Raw genomic sequence first — 12,191 nt, forward strand, 5'->3', positions numbered from 1 at the left:
TTCAACTGTTTAGTAGGAGTTTACCTTTTAGATGCACAAATGTATTATTCTGTTGTTTGAGCATGTTTCAGGGATAAGTGGTTTATAAGTCAAAATAATAAAAATATTGGCTGTGAAACAGATCTCTCATTTGTGGAAACATAACTAAATGGGCTTTAAGCCCCTAATACAGCCCACTGGTTTTCTTATATTTTGTTCTTGTGATGGCTCATACTGTGCCAAAACTGGAAATACAGTGAGACAGAATAATAGAATTCAGTAACATCCAAAACTTTTTTTAAATGTTTTAATCATCTTTATTAAAAGCAATACATGTTGGTTGATAACCTTCATACAGATCAAGAAAAATACAGTAAACCATACAACATGCCCTCCCTATAAGCCCACCCGACTGTTTCCACTCGCCAAAATAACACAACAGACGTCCAGATCAGTAGGACTCAAAGCATTTCATAACAAGTAAAGCCATAAACAACACAGTTCATAGCAAATTGTTTAACCACACTTTGGTTTTGCCTTTGGGTTTAATAAGCAATACCATGTGCATGTAAGGTCTAGATAAACAAGTGTAAACAATCTATGCTTAAGGCATATGCCCTAAATATGTAATACTTGGTAGCAATAATAAAACAGTGATGGAATATTCACATAGCAGACAGCCAACAGATTTATTTTCCACTGAAAATAATCAACTTTGTAGAAACTTGGCTACTAATACTGTGCTGCTTGCTATTTTGTATTTTGGCGGTGTATTATTTGCCTACATAATAAAATCGCACTTGCAAATATTTTTCTGGCACATCTTTAATTAACAAAAGCTACCATAAGAGGCAGACATGGTTGTATAATTAACATTATAATTTTATTTGTATTTGAGTAATGACTGAGAAAAATGCTATTAAAAATTATATTGCAAAGCATAAAGCTGACTTGGTTAACTTCTGCTGTATATCAAGTAGTAAATAATAGTAATAAACAATATTAAGTGCATTTTTATAATATACCACTGCATTCTTCAAAACAGAAGGAGCAAGTTCCCACAAACCATCTAGGCACAGGTAAAAAAAAAAAAAAGCTTTCAAATGCTCCCAGGTTTCAACCTAATACATGTTAAATGTGGGATATGACTGTCATAAATAAATAAATAGATGTGAAGTGTCTGTTTACGCTTTCCAAAAATACTAGGACTAGGGGACATGCAATGAAGCTACAAAGTAGTAAATTTAAAATTAATCGGAGAAAGTTTTTCTTCACTCAACGTGTAGTTAAACTCTGGAATTCGTTGCCAGAGAATGTGGTAAAGGCGGTTAGCTTCGCGGAGTTTAAAAAAGGTTTGGATGGCTTCCTAAAGGTAAAGTCCATAGACCATTATTAAATGGCCGTGAGGAAAATCCACTATTTCTGGGATAAGCAGTATAAAATGTTTTGTACTTTTTTGGGATCTTGCCAGGTATTTGTGACCTGGATTGGCCACTGTTGGAAACAGGATGCTGGGCTTGATGGACCTTTGGTCTTTCCCAGTATGGCAATACTTATGTACTTATGTAACCCCTTTATTGAAGGGACCAACATCAGATTCTAAACAATGCTTAATGCCACCTCGCTATGCCTTTCTTCATAAAACTTTTCTGCCACCAGCACTTCACAGCCAGCTAGGAGATGTCGATTGTACCAGTTTTTCCTCTACTTACTGTGAACCATCTAGTCCATAATCCGCCATCCTGGGCTGCAGCTATCAATCTCTCATCCATAGTTTTCAGTTCTCCTCTCCTTAACCATTCATGTGTCTGGGCTTGATCCCTGTACATTTCCTGGAGTAGCACTTATCTTTCCCACTGTGATTGAGCATTCCGACAGAAGGCTTTACCACACAGTGCATATACATGGTTTCACTCCTGAATGGCTTCTGCACTGTGAAGTACACTTTCTAGCTGAAGCCTTTACCACACTTACCCCCCCTCCCCCCGTTTACAAAGCCACGCTAAATGCTAAAATGCCCCTAGGAATATAATGGGCATGAGCCTTTAATACGCTCTAAATTAGTGCACCTCTAGCTAAAGTTTTTACCACACTCAGTACATACATATAGTTTCACTCAGGGCAATTTCTCCAGATGAGTTAGTTTTCCACATACCATGACAGGAATAAACCTCACTCTTAGGCCAGGCTATGTGGAGAAGGATCTCAGGCCCTCAAATTTACTGCTAATGTTCGCTGTAGAACTTCCATCATACCAGAGAGAGCTTCCCTTTGGGGTTCATAAAATGTAACATGTATAGACAACCTATGCAGGTGTGTTTGGAAATTCTTTTCGATGAAGCCTGTAGCTCTCAACATGATGGAAAATAGGTCTGAATTCTTCTGCCACATTTTCATGTTCTCGGACTGCATTTGTTCCTGCCTTAGGATCTTCTGTCTCTCCATATGATTCACAGGGTAATTGGGATTTCCTGGTGTTTTATATGTCTTCCTTTCCCAGTGAAGCTGATACCACACTCAGTACATGTAAATCGTTTCAGTCCTGTGTGGGTTTTCTAGTGTGTGGTCAGTGTTTGCTTCCTATTAAAGCTTTTGCCACTCATAAAATAGAAATCACTTCATTCCTATGTGGATTCTCTGGTGTTTGGTCAGTATTCCCTTATCAATAAAGCTTTTACCACACACTACATATAAATGGCTTCTTGCCTGTGTGGATTCTCTGGTGCTTGATTAGCGCTTTCTTCTCATTAAAGCTTTTACCACACTTACTGCATGTAAATTGTTTCACTCCCGAATGGATTTTCTGGTGTGGGTGTTTCCTTCTGAATGAAGCTTATACCACACTCAGGACATGTAAATCGTTTCTCTGGTATGTGGATTCTCTCATGTTTGGTCAGTATTTCCTTGTCATTAAAGCTTTTGTCACACTCACTGCGCAAAAATCATTTCCCTCCTGAATGAATTTTCTTGTGTACTTTGAGTGTTTCTCTCCACATGAAGCTTTTACCACACTCAATACATTTAAATGGCTTTTCTCCTGTGTGGATTCTCTGATGTATGGTCAGTGTTTTCTTCTCAGTAAAGCTTTTACCACACTCACTACATGTAAACGGCTTCTCCCCTGTGTGGATTCTCTGGTGTATGATCAGTGTTCTCTTCTCACTAAAGCTTTTACCACACTCACTACATGTAAACGGCTTCTCACCTGTATGTGTTCTCTGGTGTATGGTCAGTTTTACCTTAATGTTAAAGCTTTTACCACACTCATTACATATAAATGGCTTCTCTCCTGTATGGATTTTCTGGTGTGTGATCAGCGTTTCCTTTTTACTAAAGTGTTTACCACACTCACTACAATGAAATGGCTTTTCTCCTGTGTGGATTCTCTGATGTATGGTTAGTGTTTTCTTCTCAGTAAAACTTTTACCACACTCACTACATGTAAATGGCTTCTCACCTGCGTGTCTTCTCTGGTGTATGGTCAGATATCCCATTACGCTAAAGCTTTTACCACACTGACTACATATAAATGGCTTCTCTCCTGTATGGATTTTCTGGTGTGTGATCAGTTTTGCCTTTGCACTAAAGCTTTTACAACACTCACTACATGTAAATGGCTTCTCGCCTGTGTGTCTTCTCTGGTGTATGGTCAGATATCCCATTAAGCTAAAGCTTTTACCACACTCACTACATATAAATGGCTTCTCTCCTGTATGGATTTTCTGGTGTGTGATCAGTCTTCCCTTTACAGTAAAGCTTTTACCACACTCACTACATATAAACGGCTTCTCTCCTGTGTGGATTCTCTGGTGTCTGCTCAGTGTTCTCTTGTCATTAAATCTTTTACCACACTCAGTACACGTAAATGGCTTCTCACCTGTGTGGGTTCTCTGGTGTATGATCAGTGTGCTCTTCTGAGTAAAGCTTTTACCACACTCAGTACATGTAAACGGCTTCTCACCTGTGTGGATTCTCTGGTGTCTGGTCAGCATTCTCTTGTCGCTAAAGCTTTTACCACACTCAGTACAAGTACACGGTTTTCCTCCTGTGTGGAGTCTCTGATGCTCTGTGAGCTCTACCTTGTGGCTGAAACTCTTAGTACACTCAGTGCAGGAAAATAGTTTAATTCCTGTGTGGATTCTCCAGTGTCTGGTGAGTGCTCCCTTCTGACTGAAACTGTTACCACACTCAGTACATATAAATGGTTTCAATTCTGAACGAAGTCTCTTTTGCATTGTGAGGTTTCCTTCCCAACAAGAACTTATACCACTGTCAGCACAAGTATATAATCTCTCATTTTTCTTGATTTCCTGGTATTTTGAGAGTGTTGCCTTCCTGCAAAATATTTTTTCAGATTTAGCAGAAGTGTCCGATTCCTCACCAGTTTGAGCTTTTTGATGGTCTGCGAATGCTTCCTCTTGACTGAAGATTTTCTGACGTTCAGCACTTGAAACTGTTCTCTTTCCTTGGTGGAATTTTGCATTTTTTCTAAAATGTTCTTCCTTGTTGGAACTTTTCTCACATCCAGGACATGAAGATATTCTCTCATCAGTGTTGTTTTTCTTATATTTTGTAACGTCTGTTTTATTGATAACGCGTTTCCCAAGTTCGGTACTTGTACGCATTCTAGTTTCTTTATTAGATTTCTTGTGTTGCATTAGCTCTTTCTTCCTACTGAAACCTTTCCCACATTCAGAGCATGTAAAATGTTTCTCTTTCACGCATGTTTTCTGTTGTCCCTGTAGTTCTCTCTTTTGACTGACATTTTTCCCACTGTCCATACATGTAGTCGGTCTCTCTTCAGTATCAGATCTGTGATGTGATTTTAGAACTACTTGATCACCCAGGAATATCTCACAAATATCACATGAACAGCTATGATCTCTCATCTGCTTTCTCTCCTCTTCCCCTGTCTGTATATTACTGGTACTGTGTTCAAAGAGAGCTGAGCCTCCTGGTGAAAGTTTTTGTTTATTTTGATTGTTTCCCTTTTCTCCCCAGTCAGAACAGGAATAAGTCTCCTCTTTCTCTATTTCTGATAACATCTTTTCCCCTTCAGGCTTCTCCCTGAGATTCCAGTTATGTATCTCTGTATTACTATTTTCAGGGTCCTCTTTTTCTAAATAAAAAAAAACAGCATTGTGTATTATTGTAGGAAAAGACAAAAAACAATTCTAAAATCCAAAAGCAATACAGGCACAAAGCAGCAATGATGAGCCAGTAATTATTAAATTGTAAAATGGACAAACAATCCACCTAAACCACCTAAAGTCGCCTAGGGGGATTGTTTCTCCATTTTACAATTTATAATTTTACCTCTGAATGCTGAAACATGTTGGGCTGACGAACTAATAGAAAAAGTATTTTGGACTTAGAAGTTTCACTACTTATAAGGCTGTTTTGATTCCTCAAAGGATTTTAAGAAATAATTACTGGCTCCTCATTGCTGCTTTGTTATTGTAGGAGAAGAACAATTTAACAAGTTTAAGGGCCGTAGGGCTGCTGTGCAGGAAATCAGCACTACCACCTGGCATACCCAGGGGTAGTTCTGAGTTTGCTGTGTGCCGCTTTCTACATCAGAAAACATTTTTCTATTTGTAACGTGGGCCTGTGGTTTAGGCACGTCCGGCGGTAACTGTGCACTGACATTACCGCTGCGTTAAACTGTGAACCCGCTCAGGTATTAAATGGCCACATGCAGATTTCTGTTTTATCAGACGGCTATTTACACCTCCATTTTAAAAACAGGCAATCCCACAGGCCCACACTACCGAGCGCCACTTACATTTGTAAAACTCCCCCTTGGTAATACACAGACCCCTTTACATTCCCTTGATCCTAGAGTGGAGGAGAGGCCTAGTGGTTAGGGTGGTGGACTTTGGTCCTGGGGAACTGAGGAACTGAGTTCAATTCCCAGCACAGGCAGCTCCTTGTGACTCTGGGCAAGTCACTTAACCCTTCATTGCCTGCCGCATTGAGCCTGCCATGAGTGGGAAAGCGCGGGGTACAAATGTAACAAAAATAAAAAAATACAACATCTCCATGCTGATCAGTACCAGAGATGCAGATAGAATACATGATCTCCCTCAATATTTAAAAGCTCCTTGTTGGTCTTTCCACATCAGTATAACAGCCATCGGAGTCTTGATCCTGTCTCCAACTGGTTCATTCTCCACAGATGAGCAATGGCTCTGCAAAGTCTACCTGACTAAACATATTTTTATGGCTTTTCCTCTTTTGAACCCCTCTATTGTAATCGCTTTGACCATATTCTCTGGTACAATGCACAGCTTAATTATGTGCTGCAGGTAAAACAACCTTTCTACGTTCTCTTAGGCTTCCGTGGCGGGCGTCATGTTGTGGTTGTCCGGTTCTTGCGGTGTCTGAGTAAATGTAATCGATGTTTCATTTATTATACTGTGACTTTCTTCTTGATGGCTAAAACGTCTGTTTGAATTCGATGCGGCAAGCTCAGGACAACCAGAATTCTCAGCCTGCTGCTCTTTAATTGCACAAAGCGTCCTCTTGTTTTTGTATTGTTTGGAAAGTTAAGTAACTGTTCGACCCCACCCATCATTTTATAAAATTCTATCACACTCCCTCTGTCATCCTTTTGTGAATTACATCTAAGTGCTAACTACCTGTGTGTCTGGTATGTTAGGGATTATATTCAACCAAAGCAGTAGAAATTTCTTTACATTTATAAACGTAAATATTTCTTGTGTGTTTTAAGCCTGTAAAATGTATTGGATATTTTCCTGCCTTAAATATGTCTGAAGTGTATTTCTCCTGTTTGGCCAGCAGATGGTGCATGTTCATTCTTAAAGCTGTTACAGAGGACTGACTTCTCTTTCTTTTAATCAGCACACAGATAATAGGAAGTGATTGTAGTGATGTAAACAGTTTTTATTTGAAACTTGACTGTTCTGGGCTCTGAGGCTCCCTGTGCCCGCAGTCAACTGAGCTCTCCCTCCCTTCCTTCGGGTCCAGCCGACTATCTCTCCTGTTTCCAGCAGTGAGCCACAGCGTGGGCAGCGCTGAAGACAGCTGCCCCAGTCTGTCTCGCTGCTTCATTCCACTCACAGGAAGCTGAAAAGGTGGGATGAAGCAGTGACAAGACCAGGGCAGCCGGAAGCAGCTGTCTTCAACACTGCCCATGCCGCGGCTCACTGCTGGAAACAGGGAGGAGAGAGAGCCGGACGGACCCGAAGGAAGGGAGGAAGAGCTCAGCTGCCTAACTGTGGGCATAAGGAGCCTGAGGAAGCAAAAAAATCTGCCTGGCTGGCCACTATTGTTGGTGGGGGGGGGGGGGGGGGGCTGAGCCCCCAAGGCCTCCTGTAGCTACACCACTGGAACAAACCACAGAGGAGGAGAACAACGATGCTAAGAAGGGACCTGAGCCCAAATTTCGGAAGCCGGTTGTTAAAGTTTAACAACTGGCTCCCAAAATGCTTAAAAAATGAACAAACGGCTCGTGCGAGCCAGCTCCAGCACACTACTGCCTGGCTGTATAAGGTAGAGGGAGGGAGGCAGACACGGAGACGCCGGAACGGGAACTGTTTTGCTCCTGCATCTGCGGTAAACGGCCAGGTTTTTTCTTTTTACTGTGGATTTACCACAGAAACCCAAATGCCCTTGGCAGACAGTCTGTGCTGGGACCCTTTACGAAGAAAGGAACTTTTATGGTAAAATTATGTATAATCATACCTGATAATTTTCTTTCCATTAATCATAGCTGATCAATCCATAGACTGGTGGGTTGTGTCCATCTACCAGCAGGTGGAGATAGAGAGCAAACTTTTGCCTCCCTATATGTGGTCATGTGCTGCCGGAAACTCCTCAGTATGTCGATATCAAAGCTCCATCCGCAGGACTCAGCACTTAGAGAATTACACCCACGAAGGGACACTCTGCCCAGCTCACCACCGCCGAAACGGGGGAGGGGAATTAACCCAGCTCATCCCCACACAAGTGGGGGAGGGGAATCCGTCCAGCTCATCCCCGCGGAGCGGGGGAGGGACACCACACCCGCCGATGCGGGGGGATCTGGCTTATCCTGCAACCGCAACCGCGGGAGGAGCTGACTGACCCTAACACCGCCGAAGCGGGAGGGGTACAAAGCTGCCCTACAGCCGCACGAAGCGGGAGGGAGTGCCGGCAGAATTTATGTCTCAATCCAGCCCCGTAAAACGGAGGGGAGAGGAATGCAGCAGCTCACTGTAACACAAACTCGTCTCAACTCTTGAAGAATCCAAGTGAAAGAAGAACTTGAACACGAAGTCCTCCTGAAGTAACTGAAGGCTAAACTTGAACCTAAAATTCAACCAGAATATAAACAGTACAGATATCTGGGAGGGGCTATGAATTGATCAGCTATGATTAATGGAAAGAAAATTATCAGGTATGATTATACATAATTTTACCTTCCATATCATCAAGCTGATCAATCCATAGACTGGTGGGATGTACCGAAGCAGTACTCACCCAGGGCGGGACATAGAAATCCCTGACCTCAACACTGAAGCTCCAAACCGGGCCTCCGCCCGTGCAGCCACAGTCAAACGGTAATGCTTGGAGAATGTATGAGCCGAAGCCCACGTTGCCGCCTTGCATATCTCTTCCAAGGAGACGGATCCGGCCTCTGCCATCGAGGCCGCCTGAGCTCTCGTGGAGTGAGCCTTCAGCTGGATAGGCGGCACCTTCCCCGCGGCCACATAAGCCGCTGCAATGGCTTCCTTGACCCATCTTGCCACTGTAGGCTTAGCAGCCTGCAGACCCTTACGAGGACCTGCAAACAGGACAAACAGATGATCCGATTTCCGGAAATCATTGGTCACTTCCAAGTATCTGATGATGACTCGTCTCACATCCAGATATTCAAGAGCGGAGTACTCCTCTGGGTAGTCCTCCCTACGAAAGGAAGGGAGACAGAGCTGCTGATTCACATGGAAGCGAGAACCAATCTTGGGCAGGAAGGAAGGCACTGTGCGAATAGTCACTCCTGCCTCAGTGAACTGCAGAAAAGGCTCTCGACATGAGAGCGCCTGGAGCTCGGAAACTCTTCTGGCTGAAGTGATAGCCACCAAAAAGACTGCTTTCAACGTCAGGTCTTTCAGAGATGCCCTCAACAAGGGTTCCAAAGGCGGCTTCTGCAATGCTCTTAGCACCAGGTTGAGATTCCACGCAGGCACCACTGAGTGCAGAGGAGGGCGCAGGTGATTAACTCCCTTGAGAAAGCGCACCACATCTGGCTGCGAAGCCAGGGAAGCACCCTTCAGGCGGCCCCTGAAGCAAGCCAGAGCCGCTACCTGGACTTTAAGGGAACTGAGCGACAGGCCTTTCTCCAGACCTTCTTGCAGGAACGCCAACACTGAAGAAATTGGAGCAGTGAAGGGAGAAAGTGAGCCTGCTTCACACCATGCTGCAAAGATACGCCAAACCCTGGCGTAAGCAGTAGAAGTAGAGCGCTTCCTCGCTCTCAGCATAGTGGCGATGACCTTGTCTGAGAAGCCCTTCTTCCTCAGACGCTGCCGCTCAATAGCCAGGCCGTAAGACCAAAGGGAGAGGGATCCTCCATCACCACGGGACCCTGATGTAACAGGCCCTGCTCCACTGACAGCCGCAGAGGATCGTCGACTGAGAGCCTGAACAAGTCCGCATACCAGGGACGTCTGGGCCAATCCGGACCCACCAGGATTACCCTGCCGGGATGCTTTGCCACCCGGTCTAGCACCCTGCCCAACATGGGCCAGGGCGGGAACACATAGAGGAGCTCTTGTGTCGGCCACTGTTGGAGAAGAGCATCTACTCCCAGGGATCGAGGGTCCCGTCCTCTGCTGAAAAAGCGCGGCACTTGGCAATTGGCCGATGACGCCATCAGATCTAGGCTCGGCTGGCCCCAGCGCTTCGTGATGTCCAAGAACGCCTGAGCAGATAGTTGCCACTCTCCGGGCTCCAAGGTATGGCGACTGAGAAAGTCCGCCTTGACATTCATGACTCCGGCAATGTGGGCCGCTGAAAGCTGCTCCAGGTTCGCTTCTGCCCACTGGCAAAGACTCATAGCCTCCTTGGCTAGAGGGGCGCTCTTGGTACCTCCCTGGCGGTTGATATAGGCCACAGCCGTGGCATTGTCCGACAGGACCCGTACAGGCTTCAACACCAGTACCGGGATGAACTCCAATAACACCAACCGAATGGCTCTGAGTTCCAGGAGGTTGATAGACCACTTGCCTCTGCAGGAGACTAGAGCCCCTGCGCTGTCCTTCCCAAGCAGTGGGCTCCCCAGCCCATCAAAGAGGCGTCTGTCGTGACGACAATCCACTCCGGGTTCACCAGAGGCAATCCTGCAGACAACTTGTCTGTCTGCGTCCACCAGCTCAGCGCCTTGCGCACTGCTGGGTCCACGGGAAGGCGCACAGCATAATCCTCCGACATCGGAGTCCAGCGCAGCAGCAGAGATAGCTGTAGTGGTCTCATATGAGCCCTGGCCCAGGGCACTACTTCCATCGTGGCCGTCATAGAGCCCAACAGCTGCACGTAGTCCCAAGCCCGAATAGGAGAGGCTACTAGGAACTAGTCCACCTGAGCCTGAAGCTTGACAATCCGATTGTCTGGCAGGAACACTCTGCCCACTTGGGTGTCAAAACGAACTCCCAGATACTCCAGGGACTGAGTCGGGCGCAGCTGGCTCTTCTTCCAGTTGATGATCCATCCCAGGGAGCTCAAAAGAGCAACTACCCGGTCCATAGCTTTGCCGCACTCTGCATAAGAGGGGGCTCGGATCAACCAGTCGTCCAGATAAGGATGGACTTGTACTCCTTCCTTTAGCAGGAAGGCCGCTATGACCCCCATTACTTTGGAAAAGGTCCGCGGAGCAGTAGCCAACCCGAAAGGGAGGGCTCTGAACTGGAAGTGTCGTCTCAGGACTGTAAAACGCAAAAAGCGTTGGAGAGGAGGCCAGATGGGAATATGCAGGTACGCTTCCTTGATGTCCAAGGAAGCCAAGAACTCTCCTGCCTTCACTGCCGCTATAACAGAGCGGAGAGTCTCCATGCGAAAGTGCCTCACTTTCCAGGCCCGATTGACCCCTTTGAGGTCGAGGATAGGCCGGACAGAACCTCCTTTCTTTGGAACCACAAAGTAAATGGAGTAACGTCCCTTGCCAATCTGATTTTTTGGCACCGGAACGACCGCACCCAGGCGGATCAGGTTGTCCAAGGTCTGCTGCACTACCACAGCTTGACCGGAGACTTGCAGGGAGAGAGTACAAACCCGTCTCTTAAGGGTTGGCAGAACTCTAGCTTGTAGCCGTCTCTGATGACTTCCAGCACCCACGCGTCTGAAGTTATAGTGGTCCACTCGCCCAGAAACGAGGACAGCCGTCCTCCAATCTGCACTGGGGCGTGGACCAAGGCCCCGTCATTGGGTACGAGACCCTGGGGGAGGACCGGAGGGAGCACCTCCGGGACGGCGGTCTCTGCGAAAGGAATGCTGCTTGGGGGAGAAATTCCTCTTGAAGGAAGAGGGGGCAGAGGAACCCGACTTGCCCGGGCGGTACCGACGGGCTTCCTGCAACCGTCCTCTGGAGGTACCGGGACGAGTACTAACCCGAGCCCTGACCTCTGGTAATTTCTTGCCCTTAGACGTGCCGAGATCGGTCACGATTTTGTCCAGCTCGACCCCAAAGAGCAGCTTGCCTTTAAAAGGCAATCTAGCCAGGCGGGATTTAGAGGCGTGGTCAGCAGACCAATGTTTCAGCCAAAGCCAACGCCGCGCAGAGACTGTCTGAGCCATGCCTTTAGCTGAGGCTCTCCAGACATCATACAGCAAGTCTGCCAAATAGTCTAAGCCCGATTCCAGGGCCGGCCAATCAGCCCTCAAGGAATGATCCGAGGGGGAAGCCCGCTGCACCATAGTCCGGCACGCCCTGGCCACATAGGAGCCGCAAACTGAGGCCTGCAAACTTAAAGCAGCTGCCTCAAAGGACGACCTTAAGGCCGCCTCCAATCTTCTGTCTTGGGCGTCCTTTAGGGCCGTGCCACCTTCCACCGGCAACGCCGTTTTCTTAGTCACCGCAGTGATTAAAGAATCCACGGTAGGCCACAGATAGGCCTCACGTTCACTCACAGCCAAAGGATAGAGGCGGGACATAGCCCTAGCCACTTTAAGGCTCGTTTCCGGGACATCCCATTGAGCCGCAATTAAGGTGTGCA

At 46.2% G+C, this 12,191-nt stretch overlaps 1 protein-coding gene and 1 pseudogene across 1 annotated transcript in view; both read right to left on the bottom strand.

Annotated features, from left to right (window-relative positions):
• LOC115465113 overlaps window positions 1-12,191 on the bottom strand; it is a 500,577-nt pseudogene that overhangs the window by 401,165 nt on the left and 87,221 nt on the right.
• LOC115460050 (zinc finger protein 814-like) overlaps window positions 1,508-12,191 on the bottom strand; it is a 46,473-nt gene continuing 35,789 nt past the window's right edge. Inside the window, exons 6-7 of the mRNA XM_030189905.1 lie at window positions 2,974-5,098; window positions 1,508-2,801 (exon numbers count right to left, since the gene is read on the bottom strand). Of these exons, the coding sequence (XP_030045765.1) occupies window positions 2,654-2,801; window positions 2,974-5,098 (2,273 nt within the window). The 3' untranslated portion in view covers window positions 1,508-2,653. The remainder of the gene's footprint in view (window positions 2,802-2,973; window positions 5,099-12,191) is intronic.

This window comes from Microcaecilia unicolor, chromosome 1, assembly GCF_901765095.1.
Source record: "Microcaecilia unicolor chromosome 1, aMicUni1.1, whole genome shotgun sequence".
NCBI lineage: Eukaryota > Metazoa > Chordata > Amphibia > Gymnophiona > Siphonopidae > Microcaecilia > Microcaecilia unicolor.